At 42.0% G+C, this 21,899-nt stretch overlaps 1 protein-coding gene and 1 pseudogene across 16 annotated transcripts in view; one reads left to right on the top strand and one right to left on the bottom strand.

Annotated features, from left to right (window-relative positions):
• Positions 1 to 10,006: 10,006 nt before the first annotated feature.
• Positions 10,007 to 21,899, bottom strand: part of FAM149A (family with sequence similarity 149 member A) — a 68,249-nt gene continuing 56,356 nt past the window's right edge. For 5 of the 16 annotated variants that reach the window (XR_001717342.4, XR_001717340.4, XR_010156780.1 and 2 more), the window contains 7 exons: positions 19,795 to 19,898; positions 19,110 to 19,319; positions 17,278 to 17,398; positions 15,650 to 15,778; positions 15,483 to 15,564; positions 13,600 to 13,882; positions 10,676 to 10,766 (listed from right to left, as the gene is read on the bottom strand). Coding sequence is in view for 9 of the 16 variants with exons in the window: in XM_016952641.4 (XP_016808130.3) it covers positions 10,634 to 10,737; positions 15,483 to 15,564; positions 15,650 to 15,778; positions 17,278 to 17,398; positions 19,110 to 19,319; positions 19,795 to 19,898 (750 nt within the window). In the remaining 7 variants the exon portion in view is untranslated. Of the gene's footprint in view, positions 10,767 to 13,599; positions 13,883 to 15,482; positions 15,565 to 15,649; positions 15,822 to 17,277; positions 17,399 to 19,109; positions 19,320 to 19,794; positions 19,899 to 21,899 lie in introns of all 16 variants that reach the window. The other 11 variants (XM_054683582.2, XM_063810067.1, XM_063810068.1 and 8 more) reach the window with 7 other exon arrangements.
• On the top strand, positions 10,911 to 11,895 carry LOC107974031 (protein LTO1 homolog; annotated as a pseudogene).

Genomic DNA, 21,899 nt, shown 5'->3' with positions numbered 1-21,899 from the left:
AAAGGCCTTTGACAAAATTCAACAACGCTTCATGCTAAAAACTCTCAATAAATTAGGTATTGATGGGACGTATCTCAAAATAATAAGAGCTATTTATGACAAGCCCACAGCCAATATCATACTGAATGGGCAAAAACTGGAAGCATTCCCTTTGAAAACTGGCACAAGACAGGGATGCCCTCTCTCACCACTCCTATTCAACATAGAGTTGGAAGTTCTGGCCAGGGCAATCAGGCAGGAGAAAGAAATAAAGGGTATTCAATTAGGAAAACAGGAAGTCAAATTGTCCCTGTTTGCAGATGACATGATTGTATATTTAGAAAACCCCATCATCTCAGCCCAAAATCTCGTTAAGCTGATAAGCAACTTCAGCAAAGTCTCAGGATACAAAATCAATGTGCAAAAATCACAAGCATTCCTATACACCAATAACAGACAAACAGAGAGCCAAATCATGAGTGAACTCCCATTCACAATTGCTACAAACAGAATAAAATACCTAGGAATCCAACTTACAAGGGATGTGAATAACCTCTTCAAAGAGAATTACAAACCACTGCTGAACCAAATAAAAGAGGACACAAACAAATGTAAGAGCATTCCATGCTCATGGATAGGAAGAACCAATATTGTGAAAATGGCCATACTGCCCAAGGTAATTTATAGATTCAATGCCATCCCCATCAAGCTACCAATGACTTTCTTTACAGAATTGGAAAAAACTACTTTAAAGTTCATATAGAACCAAAAAAGAGCCCGCATTGTCAAGTCAATCCTAAGCCAAAAGAACAAAGCTGGAGGCATCCCGCTACCTGACTTCAACCTATACTACAAGCCTACAGTAACCAAAACAGCATGGTACTGGTACCAAAACAAAGATATAGACCAATGGAACAAAACAGAGCCCTCAGAAATAATACCACACATCTACAACCATCTGATCTTTGACAAACCTGACAAAAACAAGAAATGGGGAAAGGATTCCCTATTTAATAAATGGTGCTGGGAAAACTGGCTAGCCCATATGCAGAAAGCTGAAACTGGATCCCTTCCTTACACCTTATACAAAAATTAATTCAAGATGGATTAAAGACTTAAATGTTAGACCTAAAACCATAAAAACCCTAGAAGAAAACCTTGGCAATACCATTCAGGACATAGGCATGGACAAGGACTTCATGTCTAAAACACCAAAAGCAATGGCAACAAAAGCCAAAATTGACAAATGTGATCTAATTAAACTAAAGAGCTCCTGCACAGCAAAAGAAACTACCATCAGAGTGAACAGGCAACCTACAGAATGGGAGAAAATTTTTGCAATCTACCCATCTGACAAAGGGCTAATATCCAGAATCTACAAAGAACTTAAACTAATTTACAAGAAAAAAATCAAACAACCCCATCAACAAGTGGGCAAAGGATATGAACAGACACTTCTCAAAAGAAGACATTTATGCAGCCAACAGACACATGAAAAAATGCTCATCATCACTGGCCATCAGAGAAATGCAAATCAAAACCACAATGAGATACCATCTCACAGCAGTTAGAATGGCGATCATTAAAAAGTCAGGAAACCACAGGTGCTGGAGAGGATGTGGAGAAATAGGAACACTTTTACACTGTTGGTGGGACTGTAAACTAGTTCAACCATTGTGGAAGTCAGTGTGGGGATTCCTCAAGGATCTAGAACTAGAAATACCATTTGACCCAGCCATCCCATTACTGGGTATATACCCAAAGGATTATAAATCATGCTGCTATAAAGACACATGTGCATGTATGTTTATTGTGGCACTATTCACAATAGCAAAGACTTGGAACCAACCCAAATGTCCAACAATGATAGACTGGATTAAGACAATGTGGCACATATACACCATGGAATACTATGCAGCCATAAAAAAGGATGAGGTCATGTCCTTTGCAGGGACATGGATGAAGCTGGAAACCATCATTCTGAGCAAACTATCGCAAGGACAGAAACCCAAACACCACATGTTCTCACTCATAGGTGGGAATTGAACAATAAGAACACTTGGACACAGGGTGGCGAACATCACACACCGGGGCCTGTCATAGGGCGCAGGGAAGGGGGAGGGATAGCATTAGGAGATATACCTAATGTAAATGATGAGTTAATGGGTGCAGCACACCAACATGGCACATGTATACATATGTAACAAACCTGCACGTTGTGCACATGTATCCTAGAACTTAGTATAATAAAAAATAAAATAAAATACACTCAAATCAAAAAAAAACTCTCTCCCTCCAGATATACATTAGATTATATTACATAATCTAATATCTCCTAATAATTTTGTTGCTCTGAAGAACTCTAATATACTCATTTTTATTAAATTTATTCCTAGGTATTTGATTTTTGAGTCTATTATATTGTATTTTTATAAATTGTATTATCTAATTGTTGTTATATAGAAATGCACCTAATTTTTATATTGACTGTTTTCAATGGTGTTGCTAAAATCATATTTTTAAGTGTGTTTGTAATTATTTTGGATTTTCTACGTACACAATCATGTTTTCTGTGAAAAACCAAATTGTTTCTTTCTTCCTAAATCTTAAGACCCTTTAATAATTTAATCTTGCCCTGCTGGGGTGGAAAATATATTCTGTATCATGAATAACAGTGGCGGTAGCTGACAGTTCGTATTATCTGATCTCAGGAAGTATAGCTTCTTCAGTAAGTAAAATCAGAATAAAATTACCACTAAGTATGCAGTTTGCAGTTGTTTTTTTCCCCTAGATACTCATGAAGAGATAACAGTGATATTCTTATCTTCCTGGTTGACTAAGAATTTTTATAAAGACATTTTCTTCTTCTTTCGAGAAGATCCCATGCTTGTTTCCTTACATCATTTGTTGCACTGAATGATTTTCACATGGTACATCAAACTTGCATTTCTGAAATAAATTTAATTTGGATGGTACGTATTATCTATTTCATATATTACTGATTTGATTTTGCTTGGGAGTTCAGGGATGATATTGGCCTATAATTCGCTTTTTTTTTTTTTTTATAATTCTCAGTTACTTTATTGTAATTTACTTTTTTTTTTTTTTGTAATGTCCTTGTTAGGTTTTGTATCAGGGTTGTGGTAGCCTTACAAAATGACAATCATCTTGAATAACTTTTTTGTTAGTTTTTTAGAGAGACAAAGTCTCACTCTGTTACCCAGGCTGGAGTGCAGTGGCGTGATCATAACTCACTGTAACCTCGAGCCTCTGGGCTCAAGCAATCCTCCTGCTTCAGCCTCCCAAAGTGCTGGGATTATAGGCATGAGCCACTATGCCCAGCCCTGAAGAGCTTTTTGATATTGCTACTAGTGGTATTAGTTTTTCCTTAAATATTTGGAAGGATTAACCAATGAAGTCAGCAGGACTTGGAGTTGTCTTTGTGAGAAGGCTTTTAATAATACATTTAAGTCTTATAATAGACATAACCCTTTTCAAATTTTCTATTTCTTCTTGAGTGATGTGATGTTTTTCAGTTTTAATTTTCATCTAAATTACCAAATCAAGTTATTCATAGTATAATGCTTATCTTTTTTCACATCTATAGAATCAGCAGTGGTATGCCTATTTTCATTCCTGATAGTATTTTGTGCCTTCATCTCGCTATATCACACGCACTGCTTTATAAAACTCTACCTTAGAACAGTAATCCTGGACAATGATGAATCTATAACACTTTAACAGCAAATAAACCCTTCCCAATTTTAAGCTATTTCTATAATATTTTAATCCCAAATATATACTGAATTCTGTATTACTCATTATTTTATACAGTAAGTATTCTTTTCTATTTTCCCACGTATGTATACATTCTGATCTTTATTACTTCTTTTATCATTGTACTTCCTTCTGGGATAATTTTCCTAGTCTGTGAAGAGCTCTCGTTAGTATTTCCTTTAGTACAGATTTGCCGGTGATAAATTCCCAATTTTGGTTTATCTGAAAATACTGCTCTTTTGCCCTCATTTTTGAGGTATATGTTTACTACGTATAAAATGCTGGGTTGGCAATTATTTTTTTCAGCACTTTAAAGATGCTTTTTATATTGTCTTTCAGCTTCCATCACTTGTGTTGAAAAGTCAAATATTAGTCTTATTGTTGCTTCTTTGAAGATAATGAGTCTTTCCCCCCTCCCTCTGACTGCTGTTTGGTTCTTTTTGATTTGGGGTTTCTAGCAGTTTGTGATGGACCTGAGTATGTTTTGCTTTCTATCTTGTGTTTCTTATAGCTTCTTAAATGAGTGCATCGATGTCTTCTATCTATTTTTGGGAGATTCTTTCATGGTATCTGTTCAATACTGCATTGTTCTATTCTCCTTCTCCTCTATGACTATCATTACACGGATATGAGATTTTTTCACATGGCCTCACAATTTTTAAGGAATATCTATTTTTTATGCTTGTTCAAAGTGAATACTGTGTATTGACCTGCCTTCCAGTTTACTAAGCCTCTTGTCTGCTATGTGTAATCTGCAGTTCAACACAGCTAGTGAATTATTGAGTCATTGTATTATTCATTTCTAGGATATCAGTTTATTTTTCAGATTACAGTTCTCTCTTGAAATTGTTTTTCAATATATTTTTGAATGTGCAAATCAAATTGTTTCTTAGCTTGTACCTGATAGTGCTACTATTTTAATCATGTGTGGGTCCATTATAATTTTGTTTTCTCTCTTGGTTTTCAGTCACTTGGCCCTATATCCTGGGCTGTCTCTTAATTTTAGATTGAATGCTGTACATTGTATATAAAAATAATAGAAATTCTAGGTGATGCTATATTTCTTTAAAGAGGATACTTTTTCTGGTGGTCATATAAAGTACAGGCATATAACCTGGATCTAAACAGAGGTTTCATTGATTCTAGGTTCTGCTTCTAGTGTTTTGAGGACTTGTCTGTATTAAGCTTGCCCTTACTCCTAGAGTGTAGTCCTTCAAGATTATCAATTCAAAGTCTGAGACATTTCCCAACATCATTCCTTTTGGCAGCCTAGTGAGCTTGTCACAAATTTTGAGGGTATCCCTTTTTCTTGGCCTCTATGCCCCATTATTAATCTAAAATATATTGATACAGGGAAAGAAAACAGTAGCAAATATGGGGTTCATCTCAATGTATTATTCCTGTTGTCTCCCAATTTGTTTCCTGAAGTTGTGCTGCTTTGTCTTGGGGCGCTGGGTGGGTGTGGATGTGGGTGTCCACGCGTGCCTCCAAAGAGCTGTTTCTTGTCCATTTATAGCTTTTATAGTTGTTCTCAGTAGGTCAGTTTGCTCATGAACTATTCTTTCATAAACAGTAGTGGAATGCCTCCATGTTTATTTTTAACATCATTTTGATTCTGTATATTTTGAAATCTTTTGCCTTCTAAGCTAAAACTTTCACCCCCACAATGTTCTTTTTGTGAACTCTGAAGACATCCTTCACAAGGTGTAGCCTTCTCTGAATGTTGCTTCTGAGTTATAACTTACTATTCACTCAGCTCTGTCAGCTTTTTCTTTAATTTTCCAGTGGAAATACACTCTGCATGTCCTCCAGAGAACACTAGAGCTATCTTCCTTTTTGGATCAACATTTTTATACTGAATAATGAAGACATTCATCAAGATGAACCTTACTAGGAAACACACGTGCATGCACATGCGCGCACACACACACACACACACACACACACACACACACACTACTCTACTCCCCTGTACAGAAAAATTCCCTAGAAGACTTGCCCATGACTACTGTCTTGGATTTTTCTCTTCTTCTTTTCTCCCAAACCCACTGCAAGCCTACTTTCGCCTTGTCCATTCACCTAGCAGATCTTGTCAAGGCCACCAGTAACTTCCATGTGGCTAGACCTTTAGTCTGATTCTCAGACCTCATCGTAATTGACTCATCAACAGCATTCAACATACTTGAGTCCCTATCACTTCCTTGAAACACTTCCCCCGCACAAACACACACATACTTTGAGGACGCCACATTCTCCTGACTCTTATTTCCCTTCACCAGCTATTCTTTCTCAGTCTGCTTTGCTGGTTTTCCTTCACATCCCAGGCCTTTAGATGTTAAAAGGCACAAGGCTCAGTACTTCTTTTTCCTCCATTTCTCTACACTCATTTTCTTGGTTGCCTCATCCATTTCAGTTCTTAAATACCATCTACGTGCTGACAATCCCCAAATTTATACATCCAGTCTATACCTCACCTCCACACCCAAGTGTGGATATCCAAATATCTCAATATCTCCACTTAGGCATCTAATTGGCATCTCACACATAACATGCCCCTTATGCTGCCAAACGTGTTCCCCTTGCAGTCTTTCCAATTTCAGTGATTGTCAACACCATCCTTCCAAGTGTGAAGCCAAAAGTCTTGGAGGCATTCTCGATTCTTTTTGTAGACACACTCCACCTCTCATCCAACAGCACATCTTTTGGCTCAAACTTCAAAACACATGCAAAGTCCTGGGATTCTCATCAGTCTTACCACTATGATCTGACTGAAACATGATCATCTCTTGTCGATTATATCATTCTATCCCCAAAACTCAACTGCTCCAGTGGCTTCTTATTTCAGATTTCCCATAGTCCAAAAGGGACCTCAGTCCCTCAGCTCCTGTTAGCTCACTGAGCTCCCATTATTCACTCCCTTGCCAAGCGCATCCCATGAACTGGCCTCTTTGCTGTTCTTCAGACATTCCAGGTGGACTCTTGTTTAGGCACATGCTTTTTGCTCTGTCTACAATTCTTTCTCCCCAGATATCTCCCAGACTTCTTTTCTCATCTTCTTTGGGGTTTGCTCAAATATCACCTCTGCAACACAGCCTTCCCCAACTGCTTTGGGGTTTGCTCAAATACCACCTCTGCAACACAGCCTTCCCCAGCCACTCGATGGAAAGTTGCAGCTCCTTCCACTCCGTCACCTTGCCTCGCTTTGCTTCTTCATAGCACTTATTGCTAACTGACCTGTATCATGTTTTTATTTAATTGTTTATAGTCTGTCGCCTCCACTACAATCTAAGTTCTTTTAGGCCAAAGACTGTCTTGTTCACTATAATGCTTAGAACAAAATCTTACACCAAGAAAGTGCTTAATAAATGTTTGATGAAATCAAATCCATGATGATTACCACACAGGAGCATAATCTTCTGAAACAAACATTACAACGGAGTATTCATAAATTATGTAAAGCCTTTACAAATATATATGGACATATACTTAGAATTTACTGAGGAAAGTTTGCTATGTAGTTAGAAATAATAAATACCTATGTATTAGAAACTGCAGAATAGAGAGATATTTGCACAAATGATACAAAAACTGGGAATCTAAAAATACTTTTATAAATGTAACACATTTTTGAAAACTCTTTTAACACTTTTATATTTTATTAGAAATTAAGGAATCAAAAATCCTACACGATGATCTGTAGTTATAAGAAAACAATAAAAAATATAATATGCAAATGATATATAAAAATGTACTTCTGAATTGGTGTAGAAATTCCATCTAGTTCAGAATAATATCAATATGGATACTTCCTTTTATATTAAATTCACAAAATCTAGCAGTTTTCTATGGTATTTTACATTTTCTTAGATTGTTTAAAAATTTCTTCATTCTTTCTTTGGTTTTGGATAAACTAACAGGCATTTTAATTAATGTAACTCAATTAGTGTAAAATTCACTAATCTGAATTTAAAAATCTATCTCAGAAGTAGTTCAATTTTTCTTTTTTAATTTTTAACAGATTAATTCTAAGGTAAGACTCATTTATTAAAGTAGATTATAAAACACTGCCCTAATTTTTACCTAATTAGCTTAAAAAGCACCATCCTTGATATAAGCATTATTTACTAATCTCTAAATCTAATTTAATGTATAAATAAAATACTAACTTTAACATGGGGTAAAAATCAGTGCAATGAGAAGGTCATTTTTAAAATCAATGACAGGGCCAAGTCTCTATGTAATCTCTAAAATGGCACTTTATCTTCCAATTTAATGTTTAGAAGACTCAAGATCACTTTTTAAAAAATATTTTGTCTTTTACCAATATATATATAAATAATAGATTCTTATTTGCAAACCTCTGGAGCCAAACAAGGTAAAGCTACCATAAAGTATATTCAGTGGTTTTCAAAGAAAAAACATTTTATCTTGGATACCCTACCTTAATGTTAGTTTAGACTGAATATCCGGTGTTTTCCCTACTACGAAGCTTGAGCTCATAAAAAAGAATGAGATTATGTCCTTTGCAGAGGCATGGCTGGAGCTGGAAGTCATTATCCTTAGCAAACTAATGCAGAAACAGAAAAACAAATGCCATCCGTTCTCACTTCTAAGTGGGAGTTAAATGATGAGAACACATGGACACAGAGGGGAACAGCACACACTAGGGCCTATCAAAGGGTGGAGGGTGGAAGGAGGGAGAGGATCAGGAAAAATAACTAATGGATACTAGGCTTAATACCTGGGTGATAATCTGTACAACAAACTCCCACGACACAAGTTTACCTATGTAACAACCTGCACATGTACCCCTGAACTTCAAGTAAAAAAAAAAAAAAAAAAAAAGGAAGTTTGGACTGAATAGGGAAGGAGTTGGATGGTTCCTGGAAATGGACATAAAATACCCTGATGGATCTGAAAGAGCAAGTGGGTCATGCTTTGAGCAGTAATGATGCACCAGAGAGCACCTAACCAGCAGCCCTATAACATGGGCTCCAGGCTACTCACATATCTAACTATTCCTCAAGTGGGAGAGCTGCTGAATTAAGACTGGCATTTGCTCTTAAAAGTTTCTATTGCTAATGTTTAGGAATAATGTAGAAAATTCTCAAAAATGCTTTGGTTTGCTTTGTGGGGAGACTAAGCATTAGCAATCTTCCCTGGACACATGGAGCTGTGACCATGGAAGAGGCATGGACCTGGTGGTCACTGCGGCTGCTGCTGCCTAATGTGTCTCATTGCTATAGAAATGGAGTCAGCTGGCCAGGCGCGGAAGCTCACGCCTGTAATCCCAGCACTTTGGGAGGCCGAGGTGGGCGGATCACCTGAGGTCAGGAGTTCAACACTGGCCTGGCTAACATGGTGAAACCCTGCCTCTACTAAAAATACAAAAAAAATTTAGCTGGGTGTGGTGGCATGCACCTGTAATCCTAGCTACCCAGGAGGCTGAGGCAGGAGAATCGCTTGAGCCCAGGAGGTGGAGGTTGTAGTGAGCCGAGATCGTGCCACTGCACTCCAGCCGGGGCGACAGAGCCAGACTCCGTTTCAAAAAAAAAAAAAGAAAAGAAAAGAAAAAAGAAATGGAGTCAGCAAAGTCAAGGAGAAATTTTCAAACAGAGGCAAGGCTCTGGGTCATTTTTGTCACCCTGTGATAAAGGACAACACTAATGTTAGTCTCAACACATCTTTTAAAATTTCAGACATCTACTAGTAGGCAATGATCCCTTCTCCTTACAGCCAGAAATAGTCTGAAAGTAATTTATTATGCATTTATATGATACATATATGTGTGTATATAGTTTATAAATCTAAGTTTATAAATATGCTCATATATATAGCCTTATAAAGTTAGTTTGGATTAGTAAAAATTAGACTGATGAAATGCAATTATCTGATAGAAAAGAAGAAATTAGCTGATTTGAGATCTGAGAATGTAAAAATGAGTGTAAGGACTTGAATCACAATCAAGAGAAACAGTGGGGAGAGGGACAAGAGGAAGACATGCCTGGAGCCTCACCTCTGCTAATTCCCCTTCCTGTTCTCTGCTCCATTTTCTACAGTAATGTCAGATGGGGAAACACACTCTGAAGAAAAGCCAGGCCGAGCAGGACAGAGCGCAAGGAGATGAGGGCTCTGGGAAGGTGTCATTGCAGTGGTGGCGTCTGGGCAAAGGCCAGCTCCCGATGGCACGTGGAGGGTGGGAGGCTCCCCTACCATGGAGGAGCTTCAACTGTAAACAATAAAGATGACATCACCTGCCATAGCTTTTAATTACGTTTATATTCAACCCTAAGATCAATAAATGTGGGGTACTTCACGTGAACTGTCTGAATTTGAAGATGGAACATAGAAAAAGAAAATTAGCTTGGGAGATTTTGCCACTGACATTTCTCAAAGAGGTTCATGGCGGAAGCACTTTTAAAAAATGTATGAGAAACTCAGCGTGACTAGAACAAGCTGAGTCTTATTCAGACTCTGACATATTGTCTCAAATACTAATATCTACTAGTGTCTAGGATTTTGACAGAATTACTAATAGGGTGAGACTAGAAAATACGTCAGAGTACAAAGTTACAAATGACATATTCCTAGATAATATATTCTTACATGTAATTAGTGTGTGAGTACATACACATGCTAATTATGTTTGTGTATCATTGATAAAATGACGGACTGCAAACACACATCAGGGTCTTCTGAACAAAGCCTACAGAACCTTGGAGATGCTTTCAGCAAGGCAGCTTGGTGGGTTTGACTTTCACTCTCTTTACAGTGCAAAGTGTTCAAGATTAAGTGATTTATTTGTTTGCTTTTCTCTCGGTCTAACATCTCACACTGTCAGACACACAGATAAATATAACACTTGTTCCTCCATTTTTCAAGTGATAAGCAGTGTGCTGAGGCCACGAGTGCTCCAATGGTTCTGGTGAGGTGGTTTCAAGATGTCACTTGGAATCTCTTCTTGAAAGTCAAAGTTGTCCTCTGAAAAGATTTAGGCACATATTGTGAACCTGGAAACACCAAGCAAAAGGTAATTCTCATTAAAATGTTACAAAGGCAACCACTCAGAACGATTGTTTTGTACATTCCATGCAAATACTTTAAAATATATATTTTATTTTAATACACTTTTGTATAAATTAGGAAATAGTCATATGCAAAAACTGCCTATTAGGGTCCTAAGGAAAAGGAAGTGTGCTCCCCCAAAATCAAGCGGAGGTGCAGGCCACGCGTCCTCCAGAGCTGGTGGATTTGCGAGAAGCTTCCACGCAGAGGCGGGTCCTGGCCCAGGAGGCTGAGGGAGCACTACTTCCTGGCAGCTCTCCTGCTTCCCAGGGGCAGGTGCAACGCCAGGTACTTTAAGGGATCCTTCCCACTACCTGGAATACCCCTTTGGCTCCTTTTTTTTTCTATCACAGAAATAATAAAAGTTGATAAGTTAGTAGTTCCCAGTGCTTTTTGACCTGGACGCAAAGGTAGCAAGGAGGTCATGTGCCTGCTTGTCAGAGAAAAAGAAAACAAACCCTCAGAAAGACAGGAAGATCCCTCTTATGGACCCTCGATCACTTCTGCAGATATAGAAAAGACCTCTGACCATCAACAATAGCTGTCTCAGAGTTCCTGATAAGAGCTCATCCTCTGAAGCGGTGCGTCTGGGCCTGACCCTGACCCTGGGAGCCAGGCTGTGTTGGGTGCCATCATGAAGGCGGATGCGGGGTTACATGGAGAAGGGCGTCAGGAAGGCTGGGAGGAAGGCAGTGTGTGGGTGTGACTGAAGGAGGAGGAAGGCAGGAGCGTGGGCGTCACTGAAGGAAGGCAGCACCACAGGGTGCACGGAGCCAACATCCGGTCTGAGATCAGGTGCTATCAAGGCTTTGCTTTTGCATGGGGATGTCTCTTGCACAGCTGGGCCACTCAGAAGGACTGCAGAAAGATGTGGTTCTTAGAATCACTGATCGGAATGATTCAGAAATTCCTTTATGAGGATCCTGCTTATGATGAGCTCCATGAAGACTTAGAGGAAAACTGAAAGAGTTTTGTTCATGACTCAAGGTTCAGCCTGACTTCGAAATTAGTGCAGAAGCTTCTGGACTTTGATTTGCAGGACGACCGATGGATGAACAAAGATGAAACATCAAGGAACACAGGTCCCTCTGTCCCTCTGTTCAGTGTTTAAAATGTGACTGAAGGTCAGACAGTGCTGGGAGATCCGGTGTTCAGTGGGGAAGGTTCCACTTTGGCGGGTGAAAGGGCCTCCTTCTCCTGAGGTTTTCTGTCCCTCGGTGCCCCAGGGACCCCTGCACACCACCTGCCTGTCAGGGGCCCTGCCTGCTTTGCGGGCTTAGAGCTCACCAGGCTGCTCAGTGCTGGTCCCGAGTGCGTTGGCTTGGCCATTCCTCTCCAGCAGCACAAGCCTGGCTGGTTCTAGGCGGGGGTTGGCCCTGGACAGGGCCACCTCTACCTGAACTTGAATGCAGTCTTGTTTTGTTTTTTAAATGAGACAGGGTTGACCTTAAGTAGGCTCATGGGTGATCAGGATGAGTCCTTGGATACGTTGAGGCTTGTTATGCACCAGGCACTGCGTTATCTGCTCCGTGTTTTATTTCAGGAGTCCTTGAGTGAGGTGTTATTCCCATTTTACAGGTATGGAAGCTGAGACCCACAGGGAATGCCTGGTGTCACAGCACCCAGCAGCAGAGCTAGGACTTCCATGCCAAGGCCCGTGTCTCTCACAACCACCAGGCATGGCCTCCTCTGGATCGCACAGGCCGGCACCTACAGCCCTGGGCATCTCTGCCCTCCCTTCCGGACTGCACAGGCCCTGCCAAGCTGCATGGAGCTCCAGGGAGTCCCCTGTGGCCAGTTTGCCTGTGCACCTGGTGGAAAGGAAGAAAAGCCAGCCTAATCCTGAGGGGGCCTGGACATACCCTTCCCACTCCCCAAATGGGGATGAGCTTTGAAGCATTAAAAAAATGGTTAAGGAGGGGAAATATTTTGAACCAAAGAACTAAATGTTAGCTTGTTGTTACAGATGCAAAACCTCTTGGAGCCGTGCATTTGGTTGGCTGCATTCTCTCTTCTAACAGCTCTTTTGTCTTGGGTCAGTAGTTAAGAGGCAGTGAGGCGCAGATGACTGGCATGGACCGTTCCCTGGGTCCTACATGAGTTAAGTGGCCATATGTGATTGCACGTGTTAACGTAACTCCTGTGGAAGCCCCCAGTGGGGGTCACTGCAGTCCCCCGATACCAGCTGTACCCCTACCTCCTCTTCCAGAAAGCAGTGAGTGATCTGCCGAAGGGGTCACCATGAATCCACTGTGGTTTTTAATTCATTCCTGAATGTCCTATTAGATCGTGGTGTGCTGCCTGAGCTGGTGGCCAGAGAGGCGACTCCTGTGTGAGCAGCGTGGTGGGCTGACCTTGACAGAGTGCTCAGGAGGAAAGAAAGAGCTTTCCATTTTTGAGGGACAAGACTTAGGCCTCCTGCTCCCAAGCTCAAATCCGTGTGTGAGGCCACATGCGCCTCACCTGGGGCCTGCGGACGTCTGCATGGGGCACGCGCCTCATCGCACCGACATCACAGCTCACGCCTTTGAGCCGCGTTCTCTCTACATTGTGAGATCAGGGGCCTTGGCTGTGTTGTCCTTGGTGGATTTTTGTGTTTTGTAAGTTGTCTGTTTCGATAATGTATTATTTTTATAATTGTAGAAACAATGACTAGCAAATTTTAAAGGAAAAAAAGTTACTGATAAGAGAATACACTGACTTGGCATTTGGTCAATGATTAACAGTGAGATTTAGAACAAATTCAGAACCCAATTCCCACTCCAAACCTCTACTTACGTGTGCTCCAACTACTTCCCAGATGCCTCCACTCAGCGTGCTGTAGTCAGCATCCCCAAAAGTGAACTCGTCAGAATTTCCCCAGTTCCCTCGCTCAGCACCACCCGCCGCTGGCCATCCAGAGAGTCATCTGTCAGCCCTCACTCCCTCTCTCTCACATTCCTTGTGATGGTCATCTCCTCTAGGAAGCCTCGGCACCCTCCAGCCATCTGACAGGGGATCCAGGTGGTGCTGCTCACCCCTCTCACAGCCTTTTCCAGCTTGCCTGCCAGGCTCAATGCTCCTTGAGGCACAGACGGAAACACCCCTGCTGTTTGAATCCCAGCCTTTGGCATAGACCTTGGCACAGAGTGAGCACTTGATACACCCATCCATGATTGATAAGCTAACTTGGGCGCCTACTTCCCCCCAAGCACCTACAATTGTGTTAAAAGCAACACCTGGGCTGGGCGCAGTGGCTCATGCCTGTAATCCCAGCACTTTGGGAGGCCAAGATGGGTGGATTACCTGAGGTCAGGAGCTTGAGACCAGCCTGGCCAATATGGTGAAACCTCGTCTCCACTAAAAATACAAACATTAGCCAGGCATCGTGGCATGTGCCTGTAATCCCAGCTACTTGGGGGGCTGTGGCAGCAGAATCGCTTGAACCTGGGAGGTGGAGGTTGCGGTGAGCTGAGATTGCACCACTGTACTCCAGCCTGGGCGTCGCAGTGAGACTTCGTCTCAAAATAAATAAATAAATAAATAAATAAATAAATAAATAGAAGCAACACCTGACCATGTAGCATGGCTGCTTTTTAGAGAACGAGCTGTTGACATGCGAATGACCGCTAATGCTGCTAAGGAACATACAAGAAAAGCAACAAAAAGGCCCAGCAGCCCAGAGCGACTAGCGCAGGAGCAGAACTTTACAGAGCTGAAGAATCTCGACATCACTATGCTACATCACTATGCTACATCACTATGCTACAGGACGACAGGAGGGCTGATGTGGACAGCGACAGATCTGTGCTATGCAACGCTTACATGTTACGAAATTTATTTTTAGAATTATATGTTTAAAAGTCCCTGTAAAACAATAAATTATCCCTGAAATTTCAGGTTATTTATAATACAAATGGTTCATAATTCATCATTTCTGAGCAATATATGCCTGGTATCTAGCTAGATCCTTTTCACAGATTTCCAATAATGATTTTATCTACCCCGCTTGTTATAAAAGAGGAAGCTGAGGGCCAGAGAGGTTGGGACATTCCTAGGGTTGCACAGCCGGTGGCAGAGCGAGGGTGGAAATCCAACGTCAGACTCCAGAGCAGCACACCTCATGAGGCCACACTACCGCCTTGAAAATAGTGTTGGAGACTGTTCTAGAACTGGAAACATCACTGGCCCGTATTCAAACTAGAATATCCTGCGAACAGCATACCAGGCTGAGAATACCTATTTATCTGTAAAACCTTGTGTTATAAAGTAATTAGCAAATCTGTGTTAATTTTCTCAAGCATTTTTATCATCAGATTTTCAAAGAGAATCTGAGAGTAGAGTTTCACTTAGAAATAGAGCATGAAAACGCTACAGCAGACAGAGGTACCGACTGCTCCTAAGACAGCATTTTTTTTTTTTTTTTTTTTTTAGAGTGAGGCCCCCAGTTCATTGAGAGCTTTTGGACATTCCCCTCTTCTTGACCTCACAGCAGGTAAGTGAGTCTCTGCAGGTGTGCTCTGTGATCCAGGTTTCTGAGGTCAGGCCACAGGCCCCAAACATTTGCTATTCCCTCCTACAGCAAAATAGGCTTATCAAGGTAGATCATCTTCCATTTCACTGTCTGAAACTTGAAATCTCACTTACTACATCACTTTATTTACATATGGAGAAAAGCTGACCTGTCAAAATACTTTGACCTGTCCATGTGTGAGCAGCAAATTCCATTTGTGTCAATGAACTTTTTCGAGGCGTATCCGACTGCTGGAAGAAAAATAAAATCAGGGACAAGTTTCATTTTTTTCAAATGTTTTTTCAAAATTAAAGTTATAGGAAACGGAGAACCTACCCGGAACGTGTGGGTTGTGCTGGGCCTTGACAACTGTTCCAGGGTGGCTGTTCTTTCTCGAAGACGCGATCGTTCTGTACCGTCAGGCATGGCACTCGACACACGGGTTTGTAGATGCCTTCCTCTGTACTAAATGAAGGATAGTATGTTCTTGTTTAAAATAAATGCAATCCTTAAAAACACAAAAGAAAATCTTGACATGCTCAATCGTTCACTCATCTATTTGGAAACTTTTAGTTAGACATTACTAAGGATCAGGTCTCCTAAGGATAAATACCTGACGAAATATATTTTGATTATGTAACAGCACTATTAAGCCTGATAAAATGATAGTGTCATAATAGGGAAAGAGAGATTAAAAAACCTTAAGAAAATGTAATTCTGCATTTGTGAAGTGGCAGACTTTTTAATGTGATGTTTGCCTTTTTTTTTTTTTTTTTTTAAAACAGAGTCTCGCTCTGTCACCCAGGCTGGAGTGCAATGGCGGGATCGCTGCTCACTGCAACCTTGGCCTCCAGGGTTCAAGCGATTCTCCTGCCTCAGTCTCCCGAGTAGCGAGGATTACAGGCACGTGCCACCACATCCAGGTAATTTTTTTGTATTTTTAGTAGAGATGAGGTTTCACTATGTTGGCCAGGCTGGTCTCAAACTCTTGCCCTCGTGATCCACCCACCTCAGCCTCCCAAAGTGCTGGGATTACAGGCGTGAGCCACTGCACTCCACTGCCTTTTGTAAAATGATGCTATTCTAAGGTTAAACATGAACACTTTGCAACTCTTGCCTTCTGGGAATGGGTTCCAGTGCTGGGCTCAAGGTGGCACAGGGCATGCAGGAGGAAACCTGGCTCCAGGTAGAGTTTTTCTCTCACTATGTCTTTATGCTCCTACAACAGGGGTCCTTCTGTGTTGTATAAAATGACTAGAGACAAGTTACTTGTGTGAAGTGGAGTGAGGGGTGGCTGTAAACCTGGGGGCTGCCTGGATGTGCATGCTGGCAACAGCACACCCCCCGCAGACCTGACTGCCTGGCCGAGGCGAGTCTGACTGCAGAAGGTATTGCCCTCCACTGCAATAGACACAGCAAAGGTTAGCTGTAAAAATGACCGACAGAAATGACCAGGGTCCTAATTTACTGAGCTCATAATTTCACGTCAGGAATCATTTAACACCTATGAGTTCATTTTGTCCTTCTAACAATTCTTTAGAGGTAAGAATCATTAATCCCCTTTTACAGAGAACACTAAGGCTCAGGGAGATTAAAGTGACTTGCACCAAGTCATAGAAGAGAGTTTCTGTGGCAGGATCCACGTGGACCTGCCTGTCTCCTGACCAAATTTCATGCTCTCTTCTTTGCTCCACTATCCTATCAGAGATTTCCTTGACACCTGGAATTTCTGATTTAGTTCAAGACATGCTTTTATTTCACAAAACGGTGAATTAAGCCTCTCACTCCCTGTAAATTCTCATAAGCCATTCATTTACTTTCTGGAAACAGATTATGAAGGCATTTGAATACAGCTACTCAGATCTCATGTTACTAATTTCACTTGGAAGTGCCAAGGTTGTTTTTGTTTGTTTTCCAATACAGAACCTAAATGGTCCACTGAAATAGAATGAAATCTGTCTTACAGAAACAAGGCGGCATCCAGGAACTGCTGTATTCTGCTCCCTGGTCTCCGTGCCTATCGGGGGGAACCTGCTCCGTGACGTTTGAACCAGTGGGGAAGCCATGTGGTCCACGCCAGTCGGCCTGCAACACATCATCATGTCACTGAGCACCCAGGTACATGGATAACTGGCAAGTGACAGGAAATCTGCCAAGAGCTGTGATTTCAATGTTTCTGCGTGAGGGGCACACAGGAGGTCTTTGATTTCTGCTATGTGTGGTATTATCCGGATGCTCCCCAGGGAACTTACAGCACTCTGATAACTATGGGAAAATGTTATCTCAATACAAGTGAAAGACAGAGGATGGAGGTGAGAAGACGCAGAGCTGGTGTGTGGGGGGGTCAGAGGGAAAGTGAGGCTGGCAGGTGAGAATCCAGGCGGGTGAGAAGCCGGGGGACACAGGTGAGGTAGCATCACCAAAGGGGGTGGGCACTGGCCCCTCTGAAGCCACAGCTTCCCTCGTATGTGTAGAGCACAGCTATGCACACAGACAAACAGGCTGTCTGTGGGACGACAATTCCATGTGTAGGGAGAGCAATTGGGAAGAATGGTCTAAAAGGGCTCCTCAGGGTGGCAATAATAAAAAGAAAGCTGAAAAATCACCAGCCCACAGGGAGGGAGGGGTCAGAACACACAGGGATTTGTACAGTTAGTGGCATCTGAATGTATCTCAGTAGGAAACATAAATGGGTTTCTATTTGATGAAGGTGTGACAGGGGGCCCAGGTAGGCTGGGGCAGGAGGAGAAAGCCTGCCATGTGTTGCTGACTGGCACCGTGTGCTGCTGACTGGCATGGGGGGAAGCGAGGCGGAGGAGGGAGAGGGATCTCGAAGGAATCAGCACAGCAGACCCAACACAGCTGGAAACATCAGTCCCAAACTGTGAAAGAAACAGTCACCAATTAAAAAGCTGAAAGGGGGGTTATGACTGCATCTGGAAAAAGTCTGGGTGCCAGGTAAGCGTTGGCAGCCGCCCGCTCCTGAGCTCGGCTCCTGATAACCGCTCCCCTGCAGGCCGGGGGTCCAGTGAGTGGTCTCTAAAGCCTGAGAGCACTTGGGGGTGTGTCCGGCTGGGCCTCTTCCTGGCGGGGATGATCTCCGGCAGGCTTAGCCTGTTCCCTCGTCTCAGATTTGGGATAGTATGAGTCCCAACAATATAAAGGTTTGTGGTGGGGAATAAATAAGATCATAAATGTAATTCATTTACCTGGTGCTGATAACAAAGAAAGTGATCAATAAACATTAGCTATTATTATCAATGTAAGTATTGGCCGATACTGGTAAGTTAGCTGGAGGGCAAAAGACAGGCACCTTTCTAAGGAGGCCACGACGGGATGTGAATCCTGCAATCAACAGCTTTGCTGAAACTCCCACATAGAGAAAAATGCATCCTTAAAGATAATCCGATAGGGACACAGTCCTTTTATTTTTATAGCATTTTATATACATTATTTTATTTAAACCTCCCCTTGAAAAGTATTAATTATGTAATTGAAAGGCATTAGCTAATTATTTGTTTCACAGATGAGGCCACTGAAATCCACCCAAGGTCCCCCAGCATCAGAGGCTCATTCCGCCTGTGTGACAGGGACATTGCCTGACCTTGTGTCCTAGGATACAGCTAAGTAGACCACTGGAGCAAGCGGAATGTTAAATGCTCGATGAACTCATTAGAAAAGCATCTATGTAAAACTAGGTAGAGGATGCTTTGTCCAGGATGATCCATAAACCCTAACTGAGAAGCATCTAGGTCCTCCGTGACCTTTAGTTTACTATGAAAGAAAGGAGACTCACAGTTTTGTTCCCCGAAGAACTTCGTCACTATAGATGTTGGGAGTTTTTAGTCTCTGTGAATCTGAAGCAAGAGAAGGCAGCCTCCAGGGCACTGGTGTTTTCTTTGCAGAAGGTGATAATCCATGAGTGTCTGAGGCCCGTCCCAGTCTGTGCCGTGCGGAGGAGAGAGCACCTGCCCCTCCACCCGATGCTTTGTCCTCCTTCTCATTCCTGGGAAGGAAATCCTGTGAGCTACTCAGCTGCGAGTGCTGTGATAACAGGGAACGCGCCTGTCTGTGCTTAGTTGGGCACTGCCTAGAACAGTCTGGCACCTAGAACATACTCCTAAGCACGGGTTGAATGAATGAAAAGACCCATCATTTCTGTTTCTGTTTCAATGAAGAATCATCCACAGGCAGAGGGCTAAGGTTTTCACTGTCGGTAATCAAACAGTCAAGCCCACAAGATTAAGAATTTCAGGACTACATTCCCCTTTCCCCATCTCTCCCTACCAAATACACGATAGTAACTGTTTTGTGGTTGGTACTAAAGGGTCTGTTTCTGCTCTTCCAGACGTGCTCAGGCACATCTGAAGCATGGGATTAAATGGGACCTTCGTGATCTCATGTCCCCTGCAGTCTTCAGTGCTCCAGTGTTTGCAGCACAGGGAAGAGGCTGGGTAACTACTACTGATTCTGATACGTACTGCGTTCTGTCAGCAAAATAGGCAGGTCTCCGCTGAAGTGGTTTTGCTTGAATTGTCATGACACCATTCATGTCACTATAAAAACTGCTGGAGAAGTGATGAATCTGAGAACAGTAAAAAAAAAAAAAGAATTACAAATGCCCAGTGCCGTTCCAATGACTGATGCTTGTCCGAAGTCAGCAGGAAACACCCGGCACACTCACCAGCTAACTGGAGGAAAAGCTAATAAAGGGGATATATTTTATAAAGATGTGGTCCGAGACATTAACAACGAATTGGTTAATTCCCCAAGGCTCCTAACAGTGGGGACATTGAGCACACCTGGCCCAAAGTGGCCAGAAGTGAGAGAGAGGTTCCTGCACCCGGAGAGGGTAGCTGCACGGGGTAGGAACGCCACCAGCCCAGGGTGACCTGGCAGGGAGGCTGCAGGGAAGCAGAGCCGTGCTTCAGTCTCCCCCCATGCTCTGAGATCCCGGAGGTTGGAGGGCAAGGGAGCACTGGTGTGGTCAACGTGTATCAGCCTCTGGTAACTCCAGGGTGAGGAAGGCAGAGAGAGAAGTGGGAGAAGCACAGGCCGGGCATCACGGCTCCTCATTGTCCTGCTTGCCTGGGACCTCTCCTCTCCTCCTCTCCTCCTCTCCACACTTGCCTGGGTTCTCTTCCCAGAAGCGGTGAGATGGCCTGGGCCCTCGAAAGCGTCAGTCTGAATCCCAGCTCTAACTGCTTCCTGATTTGTAATTCTGGAAAACTTACTCTGTTCTTGGACCTTTAATGGCCCCATCTTTACATTGGGGAAAAATCATACCTACTTCACAGAGCTATTGAGAGAATTAAATGAGATGACAGAAAGCGTGAGCTAAGGGCTAAGGAATTCTTAACTCCCTCTTCAGTCCCACAATATGACCAACTAGGATTTAAAATAATATTTACCTAGATGACAGGCTGACAGGTGCAGCAAACCACCATGGCACATGTATACCTGTGTAACAAACCTGCACATTCTGCACATGTATCCCAGAACTTAAAGTAAAATTAAAAGTTTTTTTAAATAACCATATTTAGATGTAGGAGAACAGGATTTCTGGGACTGGAATTCTGTTCTAGTTCATGAACACATGTGGCAACCACAATCATATGTAGAGGAATAACTTAAGAGCTTTCATAATTAGAACTAGAACACCTTGAGTATTTCAAAGCAGGCTCTATTTTTATTCTGTTAACTTTGCTGTCCACTTATTTTTTTTTAACATTTATCCAAACAAAGTAATTATAAAAACAAAACAGCTATTTAAAAAATGCCTCAGCTTCTAGAATGTCCATATTTTTCTGGTCTGTTTATTTTGCCTGATATTTAAAGGCTCATCCACTGCTCTTGGTGTGATATTCATACTGCCTATTTTTTTTAAGTGGGAAATGTTGTATTGAACTTGTCAGAGCAGTTTAAAGAGACCAAAAAAATACAATAAGCAGGTAGCAATTCCAAAAGTTTCTTTAGAACAGAAAAGGCACAGAGACTTACACTAGAGAGTGAAACAAGCCTCTGAGACGCTCTGTTCTCCCCACTGCTCCCCGAAGCACAGGTTCTGTTCAGGCCTGTGTCCCTTCAGTCTCACAAAGATCGCGGGTTTAGAAGCTCCCACGCCAGGTGCAGTTCTGCTTTTGCTTTGAAGAGCCTCCCTTCCTTTCTCATGTTAACGAATCACACCTGTCATTTAGGCCTTGGTTCATATCTTACCCTACTCTGTGAAAAGTATTTTTCTTCTGACTCCCAGAGCACTTATGATCCAAAACACACCTCATTATAAAATATATATAATTACAAAACATTACATCTAATTAAAAAATTACACAAAAATCTAATTACAAAGGATTATATAGACTATTAATATATAATTAGCATCTGATTATAACAAAAGGTAACACTTATTGAATGTCCACTCTACACCAGACACTACACGAAATGTTTTATCTCCTTTAATTCTCACAGCTTCCTACCTCATAAATCAGGAAATTGAGGTTTTGAGAAACAGGGACTGATTTAAAATCACGGAGTATTAAATGCAGACATCAAGCCCAGAACTAGTAGTCTATATACGCAAGTTTCA

The sequence above is a fragment of the Pan troglodytes genome, chromosome 3 (genome assembly GCF_028858775.2).
Source record: "Pan troglodytes isolate AG18354 chromosome 3, NHGRI_mPanTro3-v2.0_pri, whole genome shotgun sequence".
Lineage (NCBI taxonomy): Eukaryota > Metazoa > Chordata > Mammalia > Primates > Hominidae > Pan > Pan troglodytes.
Note: the sequence above shows the minus strand (reverse complement) of the source record. Positions and strands in the feature narration are given on the sequence as shown.